This window comes from Larus michahellis, chromosome 1 (genome assembly GCF_964199755.1).
Source record: "Larus michahellis chromosome 1, bLarMic1.1, whole genome shotgun sequence".
Taxonomy (NCBI): Eukaryota; Metazoa; Chordata; class Aves; order Charadriiformes; family Laridae; genus Larus; species Larus michahellis.
In genome coordinates, this window is record NC_133896.1 from 14,346,054 (window position 1) to 14,370,692 (window position 24,639).

The 24,639-nt window shown below is 42.2% G+C and overlaps 2 protein-coding genes across 12 annotated transcripts in view; one reads left to right on the plus strand and one right to left on the minus strand.

Annotated features, from left to right (window-relative positions):
• PSMC2 (proteasome 26S subunit, ATPase 2) overlaps window positions 1–8,360 on the plus strand; it is a 9,085-nt gene extending 725 nt beyond the window's left edge. The window contains exons 2-12 of the mRNA XM_074573951.1: window positions 1,841–1,878; window positions 2,754–2,835; window positions 3,924–4,023; window positions 4,333–4,464; window positions 5,089–5,161; window positions 5,304–5,399; window positions 5,658–5,822; window positions 6,327–6,414; window positions 7,177–7,379; window positions 7,896–7,992; window positions 8,087–8,360. Coding sequence (XP_074430052.1) covers window positions 1,841–1,878; window positions 2,754–2,835; window positions 3,924–4,023; window positions 4,333–4,464; window positions 5,089–5,161; window positions 5,304–5,399; window positions 5,658–5,822; window positions 6,327–6,414; window positions 7,177–7,379; window positions 7,896–7,992; window positions 8,087–8,244 — 1,232 coding nt within the window. The 3' untranslated portion in view covers window positions 8,245–8,360. The remainder of the gene's footprint in view (window positions 1–1,840; window positions 1,879–2,753; window positions 2,836–3,923; window positions 4,024–4,332; window positions 4,465–5,088; window positions 5,162–5,303; window positions 5,400–5,657; window positions 5,823–6,326; window positions 6,415–7,176; window positions 7,380–7,895; window positions 7,993–8,086) is intronic.
• Window positions 8,361–11,635: 3,275 nt separating this feature from the next.
• SLC26A5 (solute carrier family 26 member 5) overlaps window positions 11,636–24,639 on the minus strand; it is a 35,939-nt gene continuing 22,935 nt past the window's right edge. For 7 of the 11 annotated variants that reach the window (XM_074572945.1, XM_074573024.1, XM_074572872.1 and 4 more), the window contains 12 exons: window positions 24,123–24,205; window positions 23,882–24,029; window positions 22,065–22,178; window positions 21,684–21,761; window positions 20,115–20,210; window positions 19,235–19,341; window positions 17,948–18,017; window positions 16,407–16,499; window positions 15,360–15,482; window positions 14,270–14,482; window positions 13,949–14,003; window positions 11,636–13,453 (listed from right to left, as the gene is read on the minus strand). In XM_074572945.1, the coding sequence (XP_074429046.1) occupies window positions 13,311–13,453; window positions 13,949–14,003; window positions 14,270–14,482; window positions 15,360–15,482; window positions 16,407–16,499; window positions 17,948–18,017; window positions 19,235–19,341; window positions 20,115–20,210; window positions 21,684–21,761; window positions 22,065–22,178; window positions 23,882–24,029; window positions 24,123–24,205 (1,323 nt within the window). In that variant the 3' untranslated portion in view covers window positions 11,636–13,310. Of the gene's footprint in view, window positions 13,454–13,948; window positions 14,134–14,269; window positions 14,483–15,359; window positions 15,483–16,406; window positions 16,500–17,947; window positions 18,018–19,234; window positions 19,342–20,114; window positions 20,211–21,683; window positions 21,762–22,064; window positions 22,179–23,881; window positions 24,030–24,122; window positions 24,206–24,639 lie in introns of all 11 variants that reach the window. The other 4 variants (XR_012585362.1, XR_012585342.1, XR_012585307.1 and 1 more) reach the window with 3 other exon arrangements.

Consider the following 24,639-nt stretch of genomic DNA (forward strand, 5'->3'; position numbering starts at 1 on the left):
CGCTGCAGTCGGAGGCCTCCGAGCGGCCTCGGAGCCCGGGCTCGGCTCTGACGCCCTGACGGGGGGGAGGCGGTCTGTGGGGTGGGAGTGTTAAAGGTAAACATCCGCCTGTTTTTTGACGTTTCTGAGGGAAAACTGAGGAAAATCGGGTCCGCCAAGTCCGCTGCCCGCTCGGGGAGATGCTGGTCAGCGCCGTGAAGGACGGATCGGGGCGGGGGTGGGTGGATAACGAATACCGGGGGGTGTGTGTGTGTTTGCCATGGCCCGCCCCGGGCTGCGGGGGAGCTGCTGGCCGTCTGCAGCCGAGCCACACATCGCGTAATTAAACAGGATAATTTATTTTTCTTCCTTGCTGGAGTCCAGCGGAGGCGGCTGTCACACCCTGTGTGTTGCCGCATTCCGAAGTAATTCAGTGGAAGCAGGAGAGAGTGAAGTAGCAAATTTTTCTGGTGATAGTGTGAAAATCGCCATTGCTTTTCATGGTTGAATTTCATTTGCCTTTTGTTCCGTGTTAGTAAATATTAAGTAATGTGTCTGGAACCAAAAGCAGTACTATATGTAATCGGTGATGGACTTGAACTGTTCCCGCTCAAGAAAGATTTTTGCATTGTAACAACAGTGCATATAAAAGTTAATGGGTTAATACAAAGAATCAGGAAAGAAATAAAGATTAACACACAAAAAAATTCTCTCAAAATAGTGTATAATACACACCGCATCCAGATCTTCAATACTGTGTGGTTTGGGCTCCCTCTGTTATAAAAAGATACAGGAGAATTGGAAAAGAGAAGAACAGAGGGCCAGGGATGCTTAAGGTGAAGACAGTCATTTGGTCAGGAAAAGAGATAGCTTTTGGGAGAAGAAAGAGGCAATGTTAAAGGTCTGTTAAATGACAAGTGATAGGAAAGTAAATAGGGAATAAGTAATTCTTAACTGGGAGAGTTCCTTGGAGCAATCCTGCAGGTCTCTCTACAAAAGCTTGAGCAGTTAACAGCTGATGCTGCATGTTCTGATGTGGGAATTTTGAGGCTCAAGTACAATTTTTAGATTCCAAGTTTAAGTCAAGCAAATGCTGGTTTAAACTGGGGGATTCCTTCCTGCATATTCTGCTGAAAGTTTACAGAGATTCAAACAATTATCAAAATTATTCACATAAGGAAGATTTTTTTTTTAGGGGGCTGTTAATAACAATATGTGACCTGGCAGTGGGAGTTCGCTATATATTTGCCATGTTCTTAGACCTTCCTGTTGGAGAAGGGATATTGCACCAGACTGTTTATCTCGTCTGGTATGACCATTCCCATGTTTTGTGTTTTACAATATTAAAATTCAGCGTTGTGTTTGTTATTGATTCCAGCCTACTTTAGCAGTTTACAGTAGTTTTTGGTTACTGAGACCGGCTTATATTTGGTTGCTGTTCCCTGCTCACACTGGGCAATTTGGAAGAGAGACATCACTGCGGGAAAGTGATGACAGTTTTTCATGATGTTATGTTAAACGTTAAGAAACAAAAAGTTTGAAAGATCAAGTTTTGATATCTTCAGTTTGTTCTCTGTACAGTCCTAGGTCAGTCAGCTACTCTGAGCAAGGCAAAGATAAAGTACCTTGCTTCTTGTGAGCTCTGGGCGGTACAGATTTTTGGACTGAAGAGGGTAACTGCAGACCCTATTTTATTTTTCTTGAACGTCTGATACTTTTTTCTTCCACTTTGGTTTAGTGAAAAAGTAGAATCTCAAAAGAATCCCTTTAAAATGCATGTTTTTGTCTTTTAGAAGCAGAATTGATACTGCTGGTTTTGTTTTTAAAATTGGAAGCTTAAGTCTTTCCTGTCTCATTTCAGCTTTGGATGAAGGAGATATTGCCTTGCTGAAAACCTATGTAAGTAACATACATATACAAGATTATTGGAGAAAAAAAGAAATTTTTGTTAGGAATTGAATGCAAGAGTTGAAGGGATGTGTGTTTAGTGAGTAGTTAGTAAATCTGCTTTGGTTACTGTCTGCCTTTCCTGCCAGAGCCACGAATCTCCCCTCTCCACCAGAAAGTACAATAGGTCTGTGAAAGAACTCTTGAAAAATTAAACTTGCAGCTTCGTGAATGTCTGGATTTGGATACATTTGCCAGAAACCTGAATTTTGTTCACACTGAGGCTGCTTTATGAAGCTCTGAAATATTGCTTGTGCCCACTGTGGCTTCTTTTTGGTTGCCAAGTTGATATGAAGGAGACTTACAGGAAATCCAGATCTGCCCGCATTAGTCAGGGCAAGACAGTAAAGCATTTTATCACAAGCAAGAATCTAGCTTCTGGTTTGTCCCGTGAGCTTTCTGTTATCCTCTGTGGATGATAGAAAGGTTAGGTAAGGTAGTTAAAGCACTTGTACAGATGATTTTCAGATAATGTATACAGAATTCTGTCTAGATATAATTTTTACTAAGTCTTTTTCAAACATTAGGAAAAAAATAGTTTAAAAAATAAGGCTGAACCAGTTTAAAAGGAAAAACAAATCCTTGAAGTTTACAAATGTGAAAAATTTCCACTTGCGCAATTGGTGAATTGTGTGTAGCTGCACTCTGTTTTTGCAAACAGAAATATTGTTACTGGAACTTAACACCGTCTTTTTTGGCTGTGATCAATAGTTGGCTGTTATACCAAGACAGTCTATTGAACATCTTGATGCTCGACACCTATTGGCATTTTTTCCTAAACATAAAATAATTTGAGTTACGAAATCGACATGATATTTCTTTTCTAGGGCCAGAGCACGTACTCAAGGCAGATCAAGCAAGTAGAAGATGATATTCAACAACTACTTAAGAAAATCAATGAGCTCACTGGTATCTTTCTTTCTTGTGATAACTTTCAATAGAAGAGATGCACGGACCGAAACGAGTGTTTTAAGAAGCTGATTTTAAACAACTTCTGCATTGGTTCATTATTGTTATTTTTCTCAAAAGGAGACATTTCTTTATTTGGTAACATGAGATTTTTGCTTTGTAGGCGATGATCTGTCTTTTTGACTTTGCAAGGCTAACCTGTACATATGATCATGTAATCTTGTAGTTTAACACATTTTTATTCAAAATGGTATTTTTTTTGTATTATGACAGCATGAAACAAGTACCCCTTTCTGTCACTGGATAATTTATTGTGATATGTGTCAAGCTGTCTTTCAAAACCCAACGTATTAAGTCATGGTACTAGTCCTTGTATAGAAAAGAAACGTGTATCTGAGCGGTTAGCATTTAAAATCAGCGGGTTTAAAATCAGGTGATCAGTTATGGCAGTTACAAGAAAAATTAATTTGTTCCCTAACTTTTCTTTGTTTGTTTCACTGATGTATGTTGCCCCATTGCTAAGCTCTAGTGGCCCTCAGTTCTGCCAGGAAGACTGCGATTTCTATTTTCCAGTAAAATCCTTGATTGTTTCAAATGCATAATGGAGATGGTACTTTCTGTATCTGTGTTTTGCAAGATTTATTAGGTTTTTTATCTTAGAATAGAATAGTGTTATTACTTAGAATAGCATAGAATAGTAATAGGTTTGTCATCTGTGTGAATCCCGTAGCTTCTGATGTCTTGCACTAAAGCTTTTCCTCAATGAAAGCACTTGCAGTTTCACTTCTTTTCTGAAACTTAGAAATATGCTTGTCTCTCTGTCAAGCTTGGTTGTAATCGTCGCCACATTGCAAATTTGTGTTAGAGGATGGCTAGACTGGTATTTGCTTGTTTAGCTGGCACAGTTACGTAGGCCTCACTTCTTTAGGAAACTTACTGTTTAGGAATTCCATCAAAGATGTGTGTGTGTTTCGGAGATCTCAAAAAGCTTCCTGCAGGCTTACGTCTGAGGTTGTTGACATGTGAAGGGTATGGACCTGACGTACCAGTTAGCTGCTTCCTCCTCAGCCTGTCTGTGTTGTACGTAGGGATCAAGGAATCCGACACTGGCCTGGCTCCTCCTGCCCTTTGGGATCTGGCTGCAGATAAGCAAACTCTCCAAAGCGAGCAGCCGTTGCAAGTTGCGAGGTGGGTGCACTCTTCCTCTTTGCAGCGGAGCAAAGAGTGACATAGTGTTAATATGTCATTTATAGCTTAGGAGTAGACTTTTTTTAAAAATAAAGGTCATGTGTTGAGCATATTGAAAGCACTTTTTACCATTGTGTCAAAAAGGAACGGTGTTACACTAGATGAAGTATTATGTACTTCATACTTGTATGTATTGCTGTAATTATTGTATGATGCTATAATAATAGAATCACAAGTACAATGGCTATTTGATACAAATAGCAAGCCAGTTTGTCTGCCTCCTGGTGTTAATTGTGTGTTGTGTATTAGGTGTACAAAGATAATCAATGCAGACTCCGAGGATCCCAAGTACATTATCAATGTCAAGCAGTTTGCCAAATTTGTGGTGGATCTCAGTGACCAGGTGGCACCTACTGACATAGAAGAAGGGATGAGAGTTGGGTAAGCAAAATCTTTGCGTTCTTACAAGTTTTACTGGAGACCGAAGCCTTCTCATCTGATCCGGTAGTTTGACAGGTCAATAACTATCGTGTCATATTTTTGCAGTGGTTGAAATTGTAACAATAATGTCTTTCTGTTGGAAGACAGTAACTCACCCGCATGCCGTGCTGAAGTCTTTTTATTTTGATATAATGCTGATGAGAACCATGCATCACGGACTGAAACCTCTCCGTTTTGGTCTCAATAGTCCCAGCTTTCAGGGAGCCTGCGTAGCCTGCTTCCCCTTTGGCAGTCTGCGCGGTTGCACACAGGGCGGCCACAGGAAATGTTCGCTGAGGAGGTGAAGCCTGTTACTTTTAGAATCAATATTTTGCCAGTTTGCTCTGTGGGATATTTTGAAATTTAGTTTTCAAAATACTTTGAAATTAATATTTTTGGAAACCTTGAACTTCTCTGCAGAAGGAATTCCGGTTTCTAGCCCATCTGACTATTGGCTTTAAGGGCTGGGCTGTTTTGATGCCAGAGAAAAGAACAGTTTAAGAATTCAGTTTCTAATTTACAGAGTTCTTTCTACATGACAGTTTAACCAGTGTTAAAATAATAGTCTTCATGCTTTCTCACCAGGGTGGACAGAAACAAGTATCAAATCCATATCCCCTTGCCTCCAAAGATTGATCCCACAGTCACCATGATGCAAGTGAGAACTGCCTTTACTTATTATGACATTCCTTTGTCTTGTGATTTTGATTCCTTTGTCTGGATTTTGTTGTGGGCTCTTGAAAGCCTAGCGAGATACAGCATCAGGCTGTTAACTGCTCGTTCACCTTTTTGTTGTGCAGGTAGAAGAAAAACCAGACGTCACTTACAGTGATGTTGGTGGTTGTAAAGAGCAGATTGAGAAGCTGAGAGAGGTGGTTGAGACCCCTCTGCTTCATGTAAGTAACCTCGAGATTGAAACTTTTATTATTTTGAAAGTATTCTGGTCATCTGTTAGCATTTGAAAAAGAAAAAAAAGATAATGTAGCTGAGCGTAAACACCTAAGTGAAAGGAGGTCGTGTTTTAACAAGTGAAATCCAGCCTGGCCTGGTTTATATTGCTCTTCATGTATTCTTTTCTTAATTTGCATCTACTTTTTGGTGCACGTAATCTTTAACTTGCCCATAACCTTGCCTTCTGTTTCCCACCATTGCAGCCTGAAAGATTTGTTAACCTTGGGATTGAGCCTCCCAAAGGAGTGCTGTTGTTTGGGCCACCTGGTACAGGCAAAACACTTTGTGCCCGTGCTGTCGCTAACAGGACCGATGCCTGCTTCATCAGAGTAATTGGATCTGAACTGGTGCAGAAGTATGTGGGAGAGGTGAGAGCAACTACTGGATGGAGTGTGGAGCGATCTGCAGATTTCCAGTGGTGGGGACCAGACACCGTAGTGGGTGTGACGGATGAATGTACTCACGTGCTGGAAGGACAGGAGGGGGGAGGAATTGTCAGACAAGTCACTGCAGATCAGGCGATCGGTTATAAGACCTGAAGTTTGCTGTCATCCATGAGATGGACTTTGCAGTGCAGAGTTTAATCTGCGGGTTGGAAGGACTCTAGGATCAGGATTCTGCTCCCAACTCTGCCATTTGTTTTTCACTTGGCCCTGAGGTAAATGACTTCATCTGTACTTCTGAATTTGAGAGTAGTAATTTCTCCTCTATAAATTGCTTCAAGATTTATGAACATTCTGTTATAGATATGTGTGCAAATAAGAGTTTTGTCATTGGAAACTTTGAAGTGTTTGGAAACGTGAAAAGTTTCATTTTCGCTTTTCCTTTAATGTGCCTTGAATCTGTAACAAAATCCTGATTTTTGCTTTCAGGGAGCTCGAATGGTTCGGGAACTCTTTGAGATGGCCAGAACTAAAAAAGCCTGTCTTATATTCTTTGATGAAATCGATGCCATTGGAGGTATGTTTGTATTATGTGTAGCTCTAATCTCATACGAGAACTTGCGGGTTTTCTTTTCGTGTTGTAATTCTTTATCTGTATCGCTGCATTTCAAGAAATGTGCTTGTAACTACCTATTTAGTGAAATTACCACCAGCATGTCCCATGTCTGGGAAGCTTTCAAGAAGTGGTTTATATAGTTTGAACATATTTAGCCCAGGTGAGAATTCATTTTTGCATGTTTGGAACACCCAGATTATTTAAACTTTAGTGAAGAATCTCTGTATTGTCTTTGCAAAAAGTACTGTTAACTTAAACTGCCTTCAGCTTCTGACTACATACTAAAGCTTCATTACTGCCTGAAAATTAAATTATTTTTTTTTCCCCCAGTGGAATTACTTAGGTCCTTTCAAGGTAGAACAATTTTTACACAGGCACGGCCGGGGAGGGTTTTGGTTGAGGGGAGGCAAAACAAACAAACAAACAAAGGATATTTATAAGTCTCATCATCTGGGCCAGTTGGTAGGCAGGGAGACGGGCCCTTTCATGCTAAGGATGAAGACGCGGTGCCTATTACAGCTGACAGGTAACACCGCTCGCTCTTTTTTTGAAATGTGTCATTTTCAAAGAACCCCCTCATGCCTTTTGTAAACTCGTCACAAATATTTGGATGTAATTTAAAATTATTTTTCCAGGTGTCACTGTGTAGCAGCTGTGCCGCCTCCTCTGTGCTCTGAAGGTCCCTCTCTTATTTTGTGAATCACACATGTCTCCTCTCCCCAGGTGCCCGTTTCGATGATGGGGCTGGGGGTGACAACGAAGTGCAACGTACGATGCTGGAGCTGATCAACCAGTTGGATGGTTTTGACCCACGAGGCAACATCAAAGTGCTGATGGCTACGAACAGACCCGATACTCTGGATCCAGCCCTGATGAGGCCCGGCAGGTTGGATCGGAAGATAGAGTTCAGCTTGCCGGATCTTGAGGTGAGCACGCTTAGTATATTCTGATTTCAGAGTGTTTCTTCAGTTAGGGCATTATTCTCTGGAAGCAGTTACGATAATTAACAAAAGCAGCACTCTTAACTTACTTGAAACTACATGGAAACTTGGGGGATTGAAGATGTGCAGAAAAGGTTTTCTCACGCTGGACAGATTCCACCCCTGGCCCAGGGAATCTGCATTCACTGCATATTCCTGACTCAATAGATAAGAATCCTTTAACTGGTTCCGTGATTTAGTTCTTAAGTTGGAACGTGTTTTGTTTGGCTCTTTTGAGAGAGATTTCTTGACGTACTTCTACCATTTAAGCTCTTTGAAAATATTCTCTAGGTTTAGTATCACAGACACTTAAACATGCTTGTCCAGACGTAGGAAACTGTAGCTGGGCAGCAAACAAAAGATGTATTTTCCATCTGCCCCTGCCACGGGCGTGGACAGCTGCATGCTGAGAGCCATCACCTCTTTCACAGCATGAACACTTCTGTCCTCCGCTCTTTTCAGGGGCGAACTCACATATTCAAGATCCACGCTCGTTCCATGAGCGTTGAAAGAGACATAAGATTTGAGCTGTTGGCTCGGCTGTGTCCCAATAGCACAGGTAAGCTCATTTTCTTTTTTTTTCAAACAGTTTTGTGTATGCGTCATCTCCACTGGTGGCGAGTGGTGAATTCGTTTATCCTTTTCTTTCAAAGGCGCTGAGATTCGCAGTGTCTGCACGGAGGCCGGCATGTTTGCCATCAGAGCACGTCGAAAAATCGCAACCGAGAAAGACTTCTTGGAAGCAGTGAACAAAGTCATTAAATCGTATGCGAAATTCAGTGCTACCCCCCGCTACATGACCTACAACTAATACCTTGGAATGTTTTTCCTGCTCCTGCTGTTAAACTTTCCGTGAAACAAAAATCCAAGCGTAGTAATTCATGTCTTGTTTTTGGAAGCTAGAAATAAAGGGAGTGTTCCAAAGAGGAGGTGTGAGTCCATTATGAGGTGTTCTACACGAGTGTGGAGTATTGCTGCTGTAGGAAAAAAAATCTCAGATTTTCATAACAGCCTAAACCAGAGAGGTATTTGCAAATCAGATACCTGGGCAGTGTCAGAAATACAAAGTTTGGATCCCTGGTCACCCTTTACCCCCCAAAATGTGTCATCTCGGCTGCAGAGGTGCTGAAAGATCCCCACGTGACGGCACTTTTCCTGGGTGTGCTTGGAAATGCTTGTGCGATGCTCAGCACTGCAGTGTAGGTGTGTCCCAGGAAAACTCGGGAAGTGCAGGGGAAAAGGGCTGAGAAGTCACGCAGAGCTCAGCTCGGGCATAGTGGCCCAGGTCACCACGTGGCCTGGGGAAGACGTGAAGGCGTGTTTTTCCTCTCCCCGCGTCCCAGCTGACTGGAGGTTAGCAAATGTGACACCCATCCACAAGAAGGGCCGGAAGGAGGATCCGGGGAACTACAGGCCAGTCAGTCTGACCTCGGTGCCTGGGAAGGTCATGGAACAGATCCTCCTCAGTGCCATTACACGGCACATGCAGGAGAACAGGGTGATCAGGCCCAGTCAGCATGGGTTTGTGAAGGGCAGGTCATGCCTATCAAACCTAATATCCTTCTATGATAAGGTGACCCACTTAGTGGATGAGGGAAAAGCTGTGGATGTTATCTACTTGGATTTTTGCAAAGCTTTTGACACTGTTTCCCACAGCATTCTCCTGGAGAAACTGGCTGCTCATGGCCTGGACAGGTGTACTCTTCGCTGGGTAAAAAACTGGCTGGATGGCCGTGCCCAGAGAGTGGTGGTAAATGGAGTTAAATCCAGTTGGTGTCCAGTCACAAGTGGTGTCCCCCGGGGCTCGGTGCTGGGGCCGGTTCTCTTTAATATCTTTATCAATGATCTGGATGAAGGGATCGAATGCACCCTCAGTAAGTTCGCAGATGACATTAAACTGGGCGGGCGTGTTGATCTGCTTGAGGGTAGGTTGGCTCTGCAGAGGGATCTGGACAGGCTGGACCGATGGGCTGAGACCAATGGTATGAGGTTCAACAAGGCCAAGTGCCGGGTCCTGCACTTGGGTCACAACAACCCCATGCAGCGCTACAGGATTGGGGCAGAGTGGCTTGAAAGCAGCCCGACAGAAAAGGGCCTGGGAGTGTTGGTTGACAGCCGGCTGAATATGAGCCAGCAGTGTGCCCAGGTGGCCAAGAAGGCCAACAGCATCCTAGCCTGTATCAGGAATAGTGTGGTGAGCCGGACTAGGGAAGTGATCATCCCCCTGTACTCGGCACTGGTGAGGCCCCACCTCGAGTACTGCGTTCAGTTTTGGGCCCCTCGCTACAAGAGGGACATTGAGGTGTTGGAGCGTGTCCAGAGAAGGGCTACAAAGCTGGTGAGGGGTCTGGAGGACAAACCTTATGAAGAACGACTGAGGGAGCTGGGGTTGTTTAGCCTGGAGAAGAGGAGGCTGAGGGGAGACCTTATCACCCTCTACAACTACCTGAAAGGAGGTTGTAGAGAGATGGGGGCTGACCTCTTCTCCCTGGTGACAAGTGATAGGACGAGGGGAAACGGGTTCAAGTTACGTCAGGGGAGGTTTAGATTAGATATTAGGAGACATTTTTTCACTGAAAGGGTTATTAAACATTGGAATAGGCTGCCCAGGGAGGTGGTGGATTCACCATCCCTGGAGGTGTTTAAACAAAGGGTAGATGGGGCACTGAGGGACATGGTTTAGAAGTGGCTCTTGTCAGGGTAGGCTAAAGGTTGGACTCGACGATCTTAAAGGTCCCTTCCAACCTCAACAATTCTATGATTCTATGAATGCCCTGGTACCATCATAACGTTATTTTGGGTTTTTTTCCTTCAGTGGTTTTCTTCATCCCTTTTGCCGAGATTCTTTGTTTTTTGCAAAATAATAAGTGCATCAAGAAGGAGGAAGAAGTAAGTGTAGTAGCTTAGCGTTAAGGGAAGGAAAATTGCTTTTTCCCCCCGAGATTAAAGTTTGACATCAGTCTACTAGTGAGCACTTTGCTAGATCCTGTTACTGCTGCGCACGAAGGGTGACCCCGGTAGGGCCCTGCCCCTGGGCAACAGCCGGTGGTTGTTGGCAGCCGGCGACATCAAGAGGTTGATCTTTCATCTGGCGTGTTCCTATAGAGCTGGGGTGGTTTGGGCAATGAAAAGCACCTTTTATTTTCTTTTTTCAAAAGTGTTGCATTAAAGTTGGGGGTGAGGGAGGGAAGAGCTGAAGAAATACCTGGGGGGAAAAAAATGCTTTTGGGAGCTGCTTTGTCTTGGAAGTGAGAGTTTTATCAGGTCTCATTTTGATACAACCGACATCAATGTATCAAGCTTAGATTGTGAAGCCGCTTTATTTATTTTTGCAAGCGGAAGTGTGTGCAACAGGAAAAGAGCGTACATGGTGCATGGACTTGGTCAGGATTTTGACCTGTGTCAGTATCTTGATAAGCAAATTCAGGCAATCCCGTGGTTTTGCCCATTCCTGCCAGGAAAACTGATCTCAGGGGTTATGTGTTATTTTGGTAAGAACACTTTGGGGAGGGTTTTATTGGTAGGACAGAATTCTTTCTCATTTCAAGCCTGAGCGGGAAGCGGTTCAGAAAGCACTGAGAGTATCGCTCATTTACCAAGAGCAGCACTTGAAGTTTGCCTTCTACTGAAGAAGGGTAAGTGAAGGATGTACAAAGAATTGGGGTCTTACCGGGTATCCTGAATTATCATCAGTACTTTTGCAAGAAGGAGGGGCGAGAGGAATATTATTCTGATAATTCAGAGGTATCAAACTAGATAGCAGACTGTCAGCGACAGTCGCTGTGGTGGGGCTTCACCCTGTCAATTGCAGACGAACTGGAGAGGGGACAGAGATGAGCCCTGTTACGGGTTTAAAGGATGGGGGCGCTGCTTAACTGAGCACGGACAAGCCTAAGGCAGGATTTACATTTTTAGCTAGCAGTCTTGTTAATCAGTACAGGGCGGAGGAAGGCGGTTGGCTTGTCAGCAGGTAACAGGTTGGTGAGGAGGAAGCCGCGGGGCAGCTGGTGGCAGCAAAGCGCAGGAGACCAGCCCAGAGCTGCCAGGTTGTGTTTCAGGGGCTGAGTTACCGGCACAGCGGTGACCCGGCAGTGGCTGCAGAGCACTAGCGCTGCACAGGCCGGGAGCCAGCACTGTATTGGGCCAAGGTTTCCAACCCAGAATTTTGGCACACAGAGATCTCACCAAGACAAAGTGGAGAATTTTGACAATTCATCACTTTATTTTAGAAGTTGACAGGGTTTTGATGTGAACTAGAGAGACTATATATTTAAAAACTGAAGCTGCGACAAGCTGAAAGTAGAAAAATATACTGTATGTAGATACAAAGGCTCATTAAACTAGTTAATGTTATAAAACGTACCAAAAGGTGTTTAAATAAACACGCACAATGTGTCACCATGCAGTCAATTCATCCTTTGAACTCCAGCTAAGCAGTAATTTCTGATGCAGAAAGCTTCCTACCCCTACTGGCAGGGGCGGCTGAGGAAATAAAACATCTTCCCTGCCTGCCCCCGGTTCTTGGGAAACTTGGTTTACCTGAAGCAAGCCCTAACTGCAACAGAACTTGAAGCAAAATTACAGTATTAGAGAGGAAGTCATCTGAACTCCCGTATGCACCGGGCCTGTGATTGGAGGGTGCTAAATGAAATGTCTCGGACGCTCCCCTGCCCCTGAGAAACACCTACTGAGAAACACTCTGAGGTTCCTCCGTCTGCCCAGATTCATAGCGAGTGTCGTTAGGGAAACACAGGCATGGAAGGTTTCTTTTTCTTGAGTTCCATTTCCACGGTTTTGTCTCACAGGGGAAGTTCAGCAGTAGCACAGCAGCCAGGTTGTGATGACAACAGGGAAAAAAAACAACCCACTTTCTTTTAAAAAAAAACCCAAACATGTAACATTTTTTAGTTCTATTGAAATCTATTTCTCAAAGCACTTAAAAGCTGAGGCAGAGGCAGCGCTGCTGGTAGGAAGAGATCTCAAGCAACAGAAAAGTACTTTTTTTTTTCTTGACCACTGAGGCTTTAGACATCGTCTACATTTTTGTTCCATCTTAAAAGATTGCATATAGGGCATTGGTTCTTAATTTAATTTTAATAGGCTTTACACCTGCCTTAAACCAGTTTTGTCTTGAAACGTCGAGGCTCAACTAATTTTAGCTTCAAATCAGTTGTATTCTTTTCTAGAAAGCATAACAAGTTTTGGGCAGCGAAAGTACCATATTGATAACGTAATAATTAAACAATGAGTTTCTAATTTGGAGTTCACTTAGAGTGAAAACATTCAGGCAATGAAGAGTTGAGTATAGCTGAGACAGGTTAGATGTTTTAAAAAAATAACTGTACCATCCAGGTTTAAAAAAGAGCAGCAGCTAAATGCCACCAGTGTGAATTCATTAATCCATCTGGCAGATTATTATAATTTATATGAATCTGTTGAATGCAGATGTTGACATCAGGCTTTAAAAGTCATTTAAGAAAGTTCTTTAAAGACACTGGTACAGTGCATCACAATTGCAGAACAGTTATTTCCTGCAAGATCCCACCTCGCAGTGAGTTAAAGTGCCCATTTTCTCAACAGGAACAGGAATGTCACCTTGTCTATCAGATTCCGATAGTAGCAGAATACACTGAATTTTCTTGTCTTGCATAATTTTGTGCTTGTATGTCGTTGGGAGGCTACACCCTGATTGAAGGACAAAAATTCAAGAGCGTGAAGGCTTCTGATTCCTTATCCACGCTTTCTACAGAAAATAAGCACCACCCTATACCCGTAGAATCAAACGGCCTTAGGCTCTCGTTAAACTGTGCAAATTAAATATTCAGAAAGAATCTCCATCAGCACAGATCTGGCTTCCATTCTGCTCGATGCCACTCTTCAGAGGTCGAAGGCAGCCTGTGAAGCAGACCTGTCTTTCCCTTGGCAAGCAAGGACAGCATCGTGAATACTGTGAAACAGCGACTCTCTTGTCACAGCGTTATCAAAAAAATTCAGTCTTGTCAGCTCACTCATAACAGGGCCTACAAACGAAAAACCAAACATGGCATCAGTGCATCAGCCCAAGTACAAGGATGAAAGACAACGGTATCTCAGGAAGAAGTCAACAACTTGTTCTCTTACTTGCTATTACTTAAAGCATTTACAATAGCCAGGTGGATCACATGCGACTGCTACTCCAAACGGGTAATTCTCTTATCCAGACATACACATATTCTCTTGGCAGAAGATGCTACAATTCCAAATATCAGAAACTTGGAACATCGCAGGCTTTTCTCCTTCTTGTATTATTACAACAGTTTCAACATACAACGTCAGCGCTCTACTTTCACTAAAGTGAAGGCTCTAATGCATATGTGCTTGCTTTTCCTCAAATCCAATTTTAATACAATTTTAAGTGAAGTAAGTGCTGATACTGCTGAGGCGCCTGGCAGCAGAAAATTCGGGGCCAGAGAGAAAGAGCTAAAACACAGTCTCTCCCATAAAGCTCACAAAAAAGAGAAAAAATCTCAACTCACCACTACAGCTGGCAATGCAGACGCAGACACCAACTTCTTTGTATTCTTTTATAATCTGCAACAGAGTTAAACTGGAGTTAAGCGCAGGTAAATCCTGTAGACGCTGCAGTTCTGGAAGACGTAAGCCGGTTACTGTGAAAGTTGCATGGTCCACATTCCCCACTATCCAGCTAAAACTTGCAGCGCTACAGAATTAAAACCGTGCTTAGGTGAGATACTGGATTGTATTTGAGCCGGCATTTATGTCTCATGCCGACAGGCTCCCTATTAGGTATCTCACAAGTTTTCTATGTTTTTTTCTGGGAAAAAAGCCTTACTTACTGATTTTAATGTTTTTGCTCCAACTGAATCCACAAAGTTCACCGGGGCGAAATCCAGAATTAAAGAGTGGATGTTTGGTTTGGGCTCCACAAAATGTTCTTGCTCATCAGAAGACATGTCTTGTACACTCGCATCTGCAGATGCAAATCTTCCATTTACAGGTAACTCATCGTTTGCTATCTCATGTTTTACACTTGCTTCCACGTCATTAGTCTGGGAGAGAAGAAGAACAAAGCTTAATGACAGCCCATGCTTTTTCAGTGTAGATCCCCTTCCTCCCCATACTCACCTGTTCTTTCAGCCTGTCAAAGATGCACAGCTCCTAACCGTTACAGAAACTGGCTTCACACACGCACATGCTTCCATCTCTTACGTATATCCAGGTTTATTCTCTTATGCCCAGCCTTTCCACAGTCACATGCAAGCGCCTTAGAGCTGTTATCTCAGGAGTAAATTACCCATTTCCTTCAAACGCTGACACCTGTTCATATGTTTTTACTCCATTTCCTTGCCTTATCCCTGCTGATCCTGTCAAGGCCTATATATTCCAAGGAAGCGACAGCAATCGGGCCCTTAAGTCAGGCATTTGGTTGGCTTCCCATGGTAAAAAGCACACGCCAGCTCCCACTGTGGGGGTGAATTTAAACATACACAAAAGCACAAACAACCCTTCTCCACGTACCTGCCTCACTTAACCACGCCAGGATCCGCAGTGCGGATGGCACCTTTTCATTACAGGGGTTGTTAATCTGAATTTATTTTACTCTATCCTATTTCTGCAGGACTATTCCAAGTGTGTGGGGAGGGGCAGAGGTAGGGTCCCTCCACTTTCTGCTGACAGCACTGCTGCGGCAGTGTGACAGTGTGGAAAGGCTCCGCTCTGCTACGTGCTACCTGAATGTAACCAAGGTTCAACCCAATTATCCAATCCAGCCATGAGCCTCTGATCCTTAACGGTGTTCCCTCAGCAGCCTGTCCCTGCTGCACAGCGCTTGCTCCCTACCCGAGTAGGATGTTTTGCCTTGTATAAACAAGAATGGTAACACCAGAAAGCAGCATGTTAGCTGATAAAGCAGGGGTAAATATTTACCGAAGAATTCACTAGTTTCAATACAGCTTTCTTTCTCAGTGCATTTGCCTTCTTTATTTCCCTGGCGTGTCTCTTCTGGGCTTTTCTCCTTGCTGCTAATATGGCACAAGGGTCCACTCCAGTCTGTCATGAAAAGAAAGCACGATGAGAGGAGATTCAGCTTGTTAGGATGACATTGGCGGTATCAATTAGTACTGGATTCGTCACTGTCATAAATTTAAAACACAGCTTCCCTCGGCGGGGGTGAGAACAGTATAAAGTAAGAAGGCATAACCTTGGCAAGCACTGTGTTAACAAGAAGAGGAAGGGATGCATCACATTCTTTTCTTGTAATCAGACAGTGCCGTGTTTCAACCAAATGCTGATTCGAGTGCAGAGAGCAAAGGGGAGAGAAGTGCATTTGGACATAAATCGCTGATACCTCTTGCTTCGTGAAGATAAATACCACCCGCCTGTTTGGTATAAGACTCACCACGGGAGCTACAGAAAAATTGTTCAGAAGTTAGTAAGGGTGCAATTGCCACCGGCCAGGCAGTTCTGCCCTTAGCTAGTTCTGTTACTGCCATTCCCACCCAGTCAAACACGGGTCAGACAGGAGGTGAGGCACACTCTGTATGCAGGGAATTTGTTGCTCATGAGAGGCACTGAATGTCCACAGTATTCCCTGGTCTTACACTCCAGTAAAGTCTGTCACCCAAGAAGGAAGCTTTTAATTCCATACATTTTGTTTTCAGTTCAGTAACTACTTACTTCCTTCTGAAAAAAATATTTGTTTCACCAGTTTGTGCTCTGCAATCACCAGGTTTCCCATTCACGACCAGTTAGTATTAAGCTACACTTGGTCTGTTTATTCCCTCCCACCATGTTGTTGCTTCCCAAGATGATTTGCAGTTGGCTGGAGGGTCACTTTCTCTTATTTTACTGATCACCAGGTGCCACAGGCTGAGAAACACTGTGCGAGGCGCTACACTAAAGGGGCTGAAAGAAGTTTTAGAAGCCAGTGTGAATTGTCAAGACACAGAACATTAAAGAATTTGCTTTACTCACCTTTTTCTTCAGTGCACTTGTATATGACTCGCTATTGGCAAAATAAAGTGATGCGTTAGCTTGAAATATTTTTATTCCAGGATATTCTTTAACCTAAGGAAAAGAATATTGGGTGTGCAGAGTTAAGTATTGCCTGCACTAGAAGAAAAACACCTGTGTGGTCACAAGGCACATGAACATGCCGCCCAACAGCCAACCCTGAACAGCTATCAGCATGTGTCAGACAAAGAGGGTCAGCAGTGTCGTGAGCAAAGACAACCAGAAGATCAGAACCTCCGCTTTTACTGGTATAATACTGCACACAATCAATGACATGTAACATTTCTCCTTCTTTGTAACATAAAAAGGAATTAAATATTTGCAGTTCTCTGATGTTACCTTCTGCAGCTGGTATTACCATTAGGAAATCATGCAGATCTAGGAAATGCCTCCTTTTAGCTTCCCTTTCTACAGGCATAATGATTTATTTCTCTTTTTCTGTCTCTCTTTTTGTTTCTTGTCTCCTCAGGTAGCAAAAAAAGAGCCTTTCAAATCTTTGGTTTTAAACAGGCTTTCAGATAGGTCTCAGTATCACTTCTTCCCTCTACTTTAAATGATGTAATCTCTAAACAGGCTGCACTCTTGACATTTTACACATAAACGACCTGGCCAGGAGCAGAGGTCCAGCCTGCCATACGCTGCCAACCCCGTCTTTATACAGAAGGAGGAAACGCTAACTGCATTCAGTATAACAAAAATGGAGTCTCCTCTTCTTTGCATACAGCTATAAGCATCCCCACATATACTTCTGCTTTGTATCATATTCAAAGCAGAACTGTTGGTGAGAGAATGTTTTTGATTACAGCATCATCTTTTCACATAGGTTTTTACAGACTAGTTTCTTAGTAAAGAGGGCGGCAGCCTTCATAGCAGCATCTCTGAGAACATGGCACAGAGCACAGAAAATTGTAGTTGCTGTTTGTGAATAAATACAGCATGTTTATATCCGTTATATTGACAAAATGTACTGCTTTCACCAACTTTTGGTTGAACAAAATGGCATTTAAAAGCAGCTAAGTGCATGGCAAGCAACTGTGCCATTAACCGTGTATAGTTAATGAGCAGGGGATGGGCAGAGGCAGGGAGATGCTGTTTTGAATGGTTTGTGCAATTCTGAAGAAGAGATCAGTTTGGACCCTGGGTTCCATGGACTTCATGCAGTACTGCTACAAAAGTAAAGAAGGTGGCCTTGTATGCACCCGTGTACATAGCAGGTTTAGCAGTGGTATTCCTATAAACCTTATCATTTTGTACAAGCTAGTACAGTGGAACTAGTATAAAGGTTATTTTGATCACCTCCTGGTCAAACGTACATGCAGTACAAAAAGCAGGCCATTTTGAACAAAACAGTTTTTACTACTAAAATCAAATTTGCTTTCTTTCCTTTCAACACAGGTGAATGCCAGGCAGACGTGCCATATGGCAGGGCTAAACAGCAAATTGCCACAGCTGTCTTTGCTCTACTACATAAAACTTTTCAGAGCAGAAGAATACACTCCTACCTCTTTGTACTCTTCCACGTCACAGTAGATGTCAGTGTCAGGAATCTGACCAAGAATTCTGTATTGAGGTCTAGAGAGAAATGGAAGCAAATGTTTCAGTACTATCACTTATAAAGTGGAAAAGCGAGTGTTCAATACAGATTGAAACTTATTTAAAATGGTCATTCTGCAGTGCCTGTCTTGTACTGGCTTATCTAAAGGTAATCAAAAGCAGTGGACAGTTTATGGCAGGAACATAATAAAGGGGCCATTTGGTGTTGAAAGAAGTTTGTTTCTTGTCAGTGCAAAAACAATTAAAAAACTTAGTACTGTAACGTTGTGATTTTCTGAAAGGCATGGGCCAAAGCATGCAAAGTTACAGGGCAAATTCTCTTCAGCATGAACTGGTGCAACTCCATTGACTATCTTGCAAATACGGAAAATCATACTGGCAGAAAACATGCTGCAATTTGAAACAGCCACTCTGCTCCCAGAACTATGCCTGAGCAGATGAATATTCCCAACTCTCAAGCAGCGTGACAGCAAAGTACATTACAGTTCTGTGTGCAAGAACAAAACCATACAGAAATGGCAGAAAAATACTCGTATTTATGCAGTAAAAATACTCTTATTCATGCAGAGTGGAAATGTCAGAATTTGGTTTCATTCCAATGAAGACCGAAACCAAAAGTTTTATACATTTTCCCCCCAGCTATCCCAGACCTTGAGCCTAGAAGCCTCACATGACAGTCCTATCCACACATGCAATAAATCATTTCACTGTAGACCTGGAAAGCTCCACCGTAAAAGCTTCGTCACTTTGAATGGGGAGAGAGGATGTTATTTGAAAAACTAGAAGGGCAGGCACAATTTTTTGATTAATTAGAACTTTCTTATAAAATGCCTAAACATTCATCTAGTGATAACCCGACACAACTCCTGCTTGATTGTGACAACTAGTGCACACAAAATGTAAGCATTTACTTAAACTAGCATCAAGCAGATCTGAAGTTCTGAACTCTAGGCATTAAAAAAAGTAAACAAGAAGACTAACCAATATAAGAAATTGAAAATCTTCTATTTATTATTGAAATTGCAAGTTCGTGCCCTCTAGAAATTCTGTTCTCAGAAAAATAAAATGTGAACCCTGGATCAGAGCCACAGGGCATGACCTACATTATGAAGCAGATTCTATACTACATACAGCTGAAGAGGGTGGAAAGGTCTTCTGTTTATTTGCACCCCTTAAACAAACAAAACCACATAGGAGATCAGCAAACGCTAATTTTGATAAAGAAGAAATCTGACCTTTGTGTTCTGTAAATAACGGTTATCATTGCAAACGCTACTGCAGTAAGCAAACCATAGTCTAGTCCCAGGAAAAGAGAAGCCACAAAAGCTACCACCCAGATGGCCTAAAACAAAGAAAAGCTCTGAATTATTATGCATCCTTTTCTGTTAACAGCAAAACCAATAGCATATTTCAGCCTCAAAACCGATGTATCACTTCTGTTCAGGAATAGACTGTAATGTAATCTATCAGGATAGCAGACTGTACTTGCCTTAACCTTTCAGAAGGACATAAAAGCTCAAGGCGCACTAATATTACATCTGACAAACTGTCACATATTAATTAATGCCTTAATTCCTGTTCTCCAAGGAATTCTCTGTTACCATCAGACCCCAAATACCTTAGGATAAAAAAAAATATTCAAGGCCTGCAAGTAGTTCTCACTTACTTCCATCATCTGGTTAATCCAGGAGAAAAATGCCACCAAAATGTTCCCTCGGATACACTCCTAGCCCACTCTAGCCAGGTTTTTGGTTTATCTTAAAAGATGGCAAATACCTTCAAGTACTTTTCTTTGTTACTGTTTTTCAAATTCTTCTCAGACATTCCGGCCGCCTTCAGAGCAGTTTCTATAGCAACGGTGCAAAAGCTTTGCTTTTACTGCAACCAAACTACTTCTGACCTGAATTAAAGGTTGTTGAACAACAACAAAAACATTCTTGTCTGCAACAGATCACTCTCCTAGGGTACTTACAGCTCCACCTCCTGAGTTCATCTGCAATGCAACACCAATTTGTAACTCCTTGATAAGTTTCTACCCTGTTTTGGGGGTTAGGAAGAAGAGGAGCAACAAATTTAATACAGTAAAATATAGGCACTGAGCTGCGCATTACTCACCAGCTCAATCTTACTGGTTCTCCAGAAGTGCGCAACATCTCCAAACTGTTTAAACATTCCTTTCAGGTTCACCATGACAATTGCAGCTAGCACTGTCTAAGAATATTACACAAATGCAATTTTCAGAAGCAAAATAAACCCAATGCCAAACAAGAACTTCAAACCACCACAAGCAACTGTATTTCTGTGCTTTGTACAACCGATATAAGTCTACGGAACAGATGTTCCATTTAAAAAAACCCAACTTTTCAAGTAGTCCAGTAGAGATATGCTTTTACTGCAGCTGCAGAAACACCAAGCCAGAGCCAGTACAGTTTGATTTACTCTTTCCTGGCAAGAGAAATCACGTGTTCCTGAGCTCATGGTGCTGCTGTTATAGTGCCTGTAGCGCCTGAAGCAGCTAGGCTGTAATCTCAAATTCAAGTTTCTCTACAATATACTGCAACAATTCCTGCAACAATCATACAGGTGTAACCCAAGGTACATCTCTTATAAAAAGAAACAGGAATTGCATATCATCCTATGCATGTCACCAGAAACCATTGTTTTTTAAAGTCGTAATATATTTATTCATGTAAATACATTTTTTTATACAAATAAGTGACACTGCAGCAAAACCAACTCATTATGCTGAGCCATCACTCAGCCCCAACCCTCTCCTAGCTGAGCTGTTATTTCTTTTAACTTTTTAACCTCTTCCCAGAACTCCTATGCTGCAATCAAATGGGGTCAGCAGGACTAGGGAAGTGATTGTCCCCCCATAGTCAGCACTGGTGAGGCCGTACCTCGAATACTGTGTTCAGTTTTGGGCCCCTCACTACAAGAAAGACATTGAGGTGCTGGAGTGTGTCCAAAGAAGGGCAACAAAGCTGGTGAGGGATCTCAAGCACAAGTCTTATGAGAAGTGGCTGAGGGAACTGGGGTTGTTTAGTCTGGAGAAAAGGAGGCTGAGGGGCAGATCTTACCGCTCTCTACAACTACCTGAAAGGAGGCTGTAGCGAGGTGAGGATCAGTCTCTTTTCTCAAGTAACAAGCAATAGGACAAGAGGAAATGGCCTTAAGCTGCACCAGGGGAAGTTCAGATTGGCTATTAGGAAAAAAATCCTCCACTGAAAAGGGTTGTCAGGCATTGGAACATGCTGCCTAGGGAAGTGGTTGAGTCACCATCCCTGGAGATATTTAAAAGATGTGTAGATGTGGTGCTGAGGGACATGGTTTAGTGGTGGGCTTGACAGTGTTAGATTTACAGTTGGACTCAATGATCTTAAAGGTCTTTTCCAACCGAAATGATTCTAGAGGGGAACTGCCTGAATGTATCATTTTTATGTTCTAAAGGACAGAATCCAGAATGTCCAGTATTAAACACAATAACAAAAAGCATGCTAGATCCTTCAAAGTATTATTAATTTCTAGTCTAACTTACAGCAAAAATGCATACAAAATGTAAAGGCTTCTGGATCAAGGCCTGACTGTGTTGCTTACTAATCATCCCACAATCTCTATTTTAAGCGACACTCACTGGTCTTTGTTCGCTGACAATGCAATGCCTAACAGGCAAAACTCCCTCACCTGTGGAAGCGGTTCAAAGAGGTATCCAATAGCCACAATTACCAACAGAACCATAACTGAAGAGAGAGCACCTGCAATCTGAACAAAAGAAGCCAGAAATTAATTTCTAAGTGTCCTGAAAGGGCAGTGTTACTGATTAGCTAACCCCTCTCATGCGTTTCAAAAGGCTGGTTGTTCTTTTGATCCCTCCCACTCAGTTCACGCAATTTGGCTGTTGTGCAGCTTTCTATCCTGGCCCAATCTGGATTTGAAAGATGGAAAAACTCCAGTTATTCCTTTTGGCCCAGGCAGGGAAATCTGGTAATCTAATAAAGCTTCAGACTTTAGCTTTGGAGCTTCAAAAAGCAAACTTTGTTTGGCTCAAAATTTGGATTTACCTACCTGAGTTTTCCCACCGGTGCTTTCCTGAACAAGACTCCGAGACATTGAGCAAGTGACTGAAAAGCTTTGGAAGAATGACCCCACAGAATTGCATATTCCCAAGGCAATAAGTTCCTGTGTTAAACAATAGCGCAAAACAAAAGGCAGTTATGCGTAGCAACTGTACAAAGCTGGAGCTATCTGTCCATATTGATAACTACATCTTATTTACAACGCTTTCTAGCAACCTTATTGGAGGTTATACTTGTGGTTCTGACACACGCACAAGTTGATGCATGTTAAATCATCTGCTAAATAAAGTATCTGAGGAAGTGCTGGAGACATTTCCCATCCTTAAATGTTACAGTAATGAGTCAGACTGAAAACTAAAATGAATGACAGCATTGCGTGTTTTAAGGATTTCTTCAACTTGAGGAATAACTTGAATTTTAACCATGAATATACATGGAGAATTGTTTGTCATACAAACACTGTTCTTTGCTTCCCACCCTAAACTATCTGTTTAGTACTATTAGAACCGAGAGCAGCCTTGGCTGTGTTTCCATGGGTGGTAATCCATTGCTGTACAAGAAAAAAACGCTGTGTCTCTACTGCTTCATCAGAAGATCCCACATGAGAACCATTACTGTGAGTGAGATCAGAACTCCATCCACCTTAGTATTGTAGTTTGATGCCTAAGAAAGTATGTGCTTGTAATAAGGCCTCCCCAGATTACTCTGCACCCTGCTATTTGCAACTGAAGTGATTTGAGTTATACATTTTCAATAGTTCTCAATGAGTTTTTCTCTTTGCAAAGGTATAATCCTTTTTTGATTAATTTAAACACTCAGCATGCACTGCATCCTGTTCTATAGTTTAACATCCAGGTGAAGTAGCATCTGGCACCTCCTGAGGAAAAGATCTAGATGCTTAACTCAGGTCAGCAATGGTTACTTCAACTAACGTAAATATTGCTGGTATCATGTGGCTGTGGATTTGTCCTCTTCTCCCTTTGGGTAACAGAGAACAATGACATGCAGGATGAGATTCATCTGACCAGATGTAAAATTCTGTAGACAAAAGTAATTTAAACTCCATTTACTCTCAGAGGAAGACAGAAGGGGGAACAGCTGATCTGTGCCGTGTCAGATGCTTGTTCTAGGAAATGACTTACAGCTTATGAACTCTTTGTCTCCCTTGACACCACAATGATATCAACCGATAATCCGATTGCAATATTGATTCCAAATTGCAAGGACAGAGTAGGTGAGGATGACATATCATTTTAGTTTTAGAGAGTCCCTTAACCACAGTCTGTATCACTCAAATCATGAGATACATCATGAGTGAAACTATGGACAGGGCCAATTGCTGCCCCAGGAAACGATGATCTGCCTATTTGTAATGGGTGGGAATAAAAAGAAGCTATAAAACATAACTGGAATTTTTAAACGTTAGATACCAGTTCTTTGACACATAGGCATTGTATTTATCACATGGAAACTCTATGCTTCACTCTGTTACAGAAGGCAGAGATAAAGTAGCTGCCTATCAGGACAGTAGGCTCAGTAACATCTGTCCCAACAATTAATATTCATGCATAGGTCCAAGTCAAACAGAAGCAACATTCACAAAATGAAGCTAAAAGTGAAACTGGTTATTAAAATACAGCCAGAACTTAAAATAATTCCTGGCATTTAAATGTGTAGGCTGTCAAAAACCTGACCCGATTCCACTATGAAAGAAAAACTCATTTTTATCCAGTATCCCATTCTACTTGAATGATATAACAAAGGTGCTACTGAGAATTTTCAACAAAACAACACCAACACTTTTACCTGATTCCCATCAATGGTGTAACCATGTTTAAGGGCAAAGATCTTGGCCATTGATACAGCCATTGAAAATCCAACTATCGCTATTGCTATCGCATCCACAAATATTGCTGGGATGAGCTGAATATCAGGAACTGCTGGTGCACGTAACCTTGGAGATGAAATAAATATTTAAAAATTACTATAATAAAAGCTGCATGCCATTGGAAAAGGTACAGTTTGAATAAGAATATATGATCCCTACCCTTGAGGAATGTTCCCAACAACATCCACTCTGTATGACTCACTCAGATTCATTCCAGCTGAAACTCCTGTGCCAATAATTACCTAAAAATCCACAAACACATTTGTAAACATCAGCTAGAAAGAGATAAAGCCACCTGAAGAACTAATAGTTATCTGATTATGAATAATACACACAAAGGATTACATTTATTTGTCAATCAGTTTTCTAAAAGTTAAGGGGTAAAGAATCAGATAAAAAGGAGGATGTATTGCAATTTTCCCTCCATCATGTTCAGGCCCCACTATGAAGTTTTCTTGGAAACAGTTAAATGGAACATGCTACGGTACGATCTGAGTCACTCAAATTCCCTTAGCCTGAGCCAAGATCTGGTAGAATAGTGCATTGGGAAATTAAATGCAAGGACAAGCCAAGGACGTCTGCGCTGCCATATCTTCATATGCGTAACATACATTCTATCTGTAAAGAGAATTGCTGCAGCAGCAGTGAAAGGAACAGGTGTAAAATTGTTTTGCTA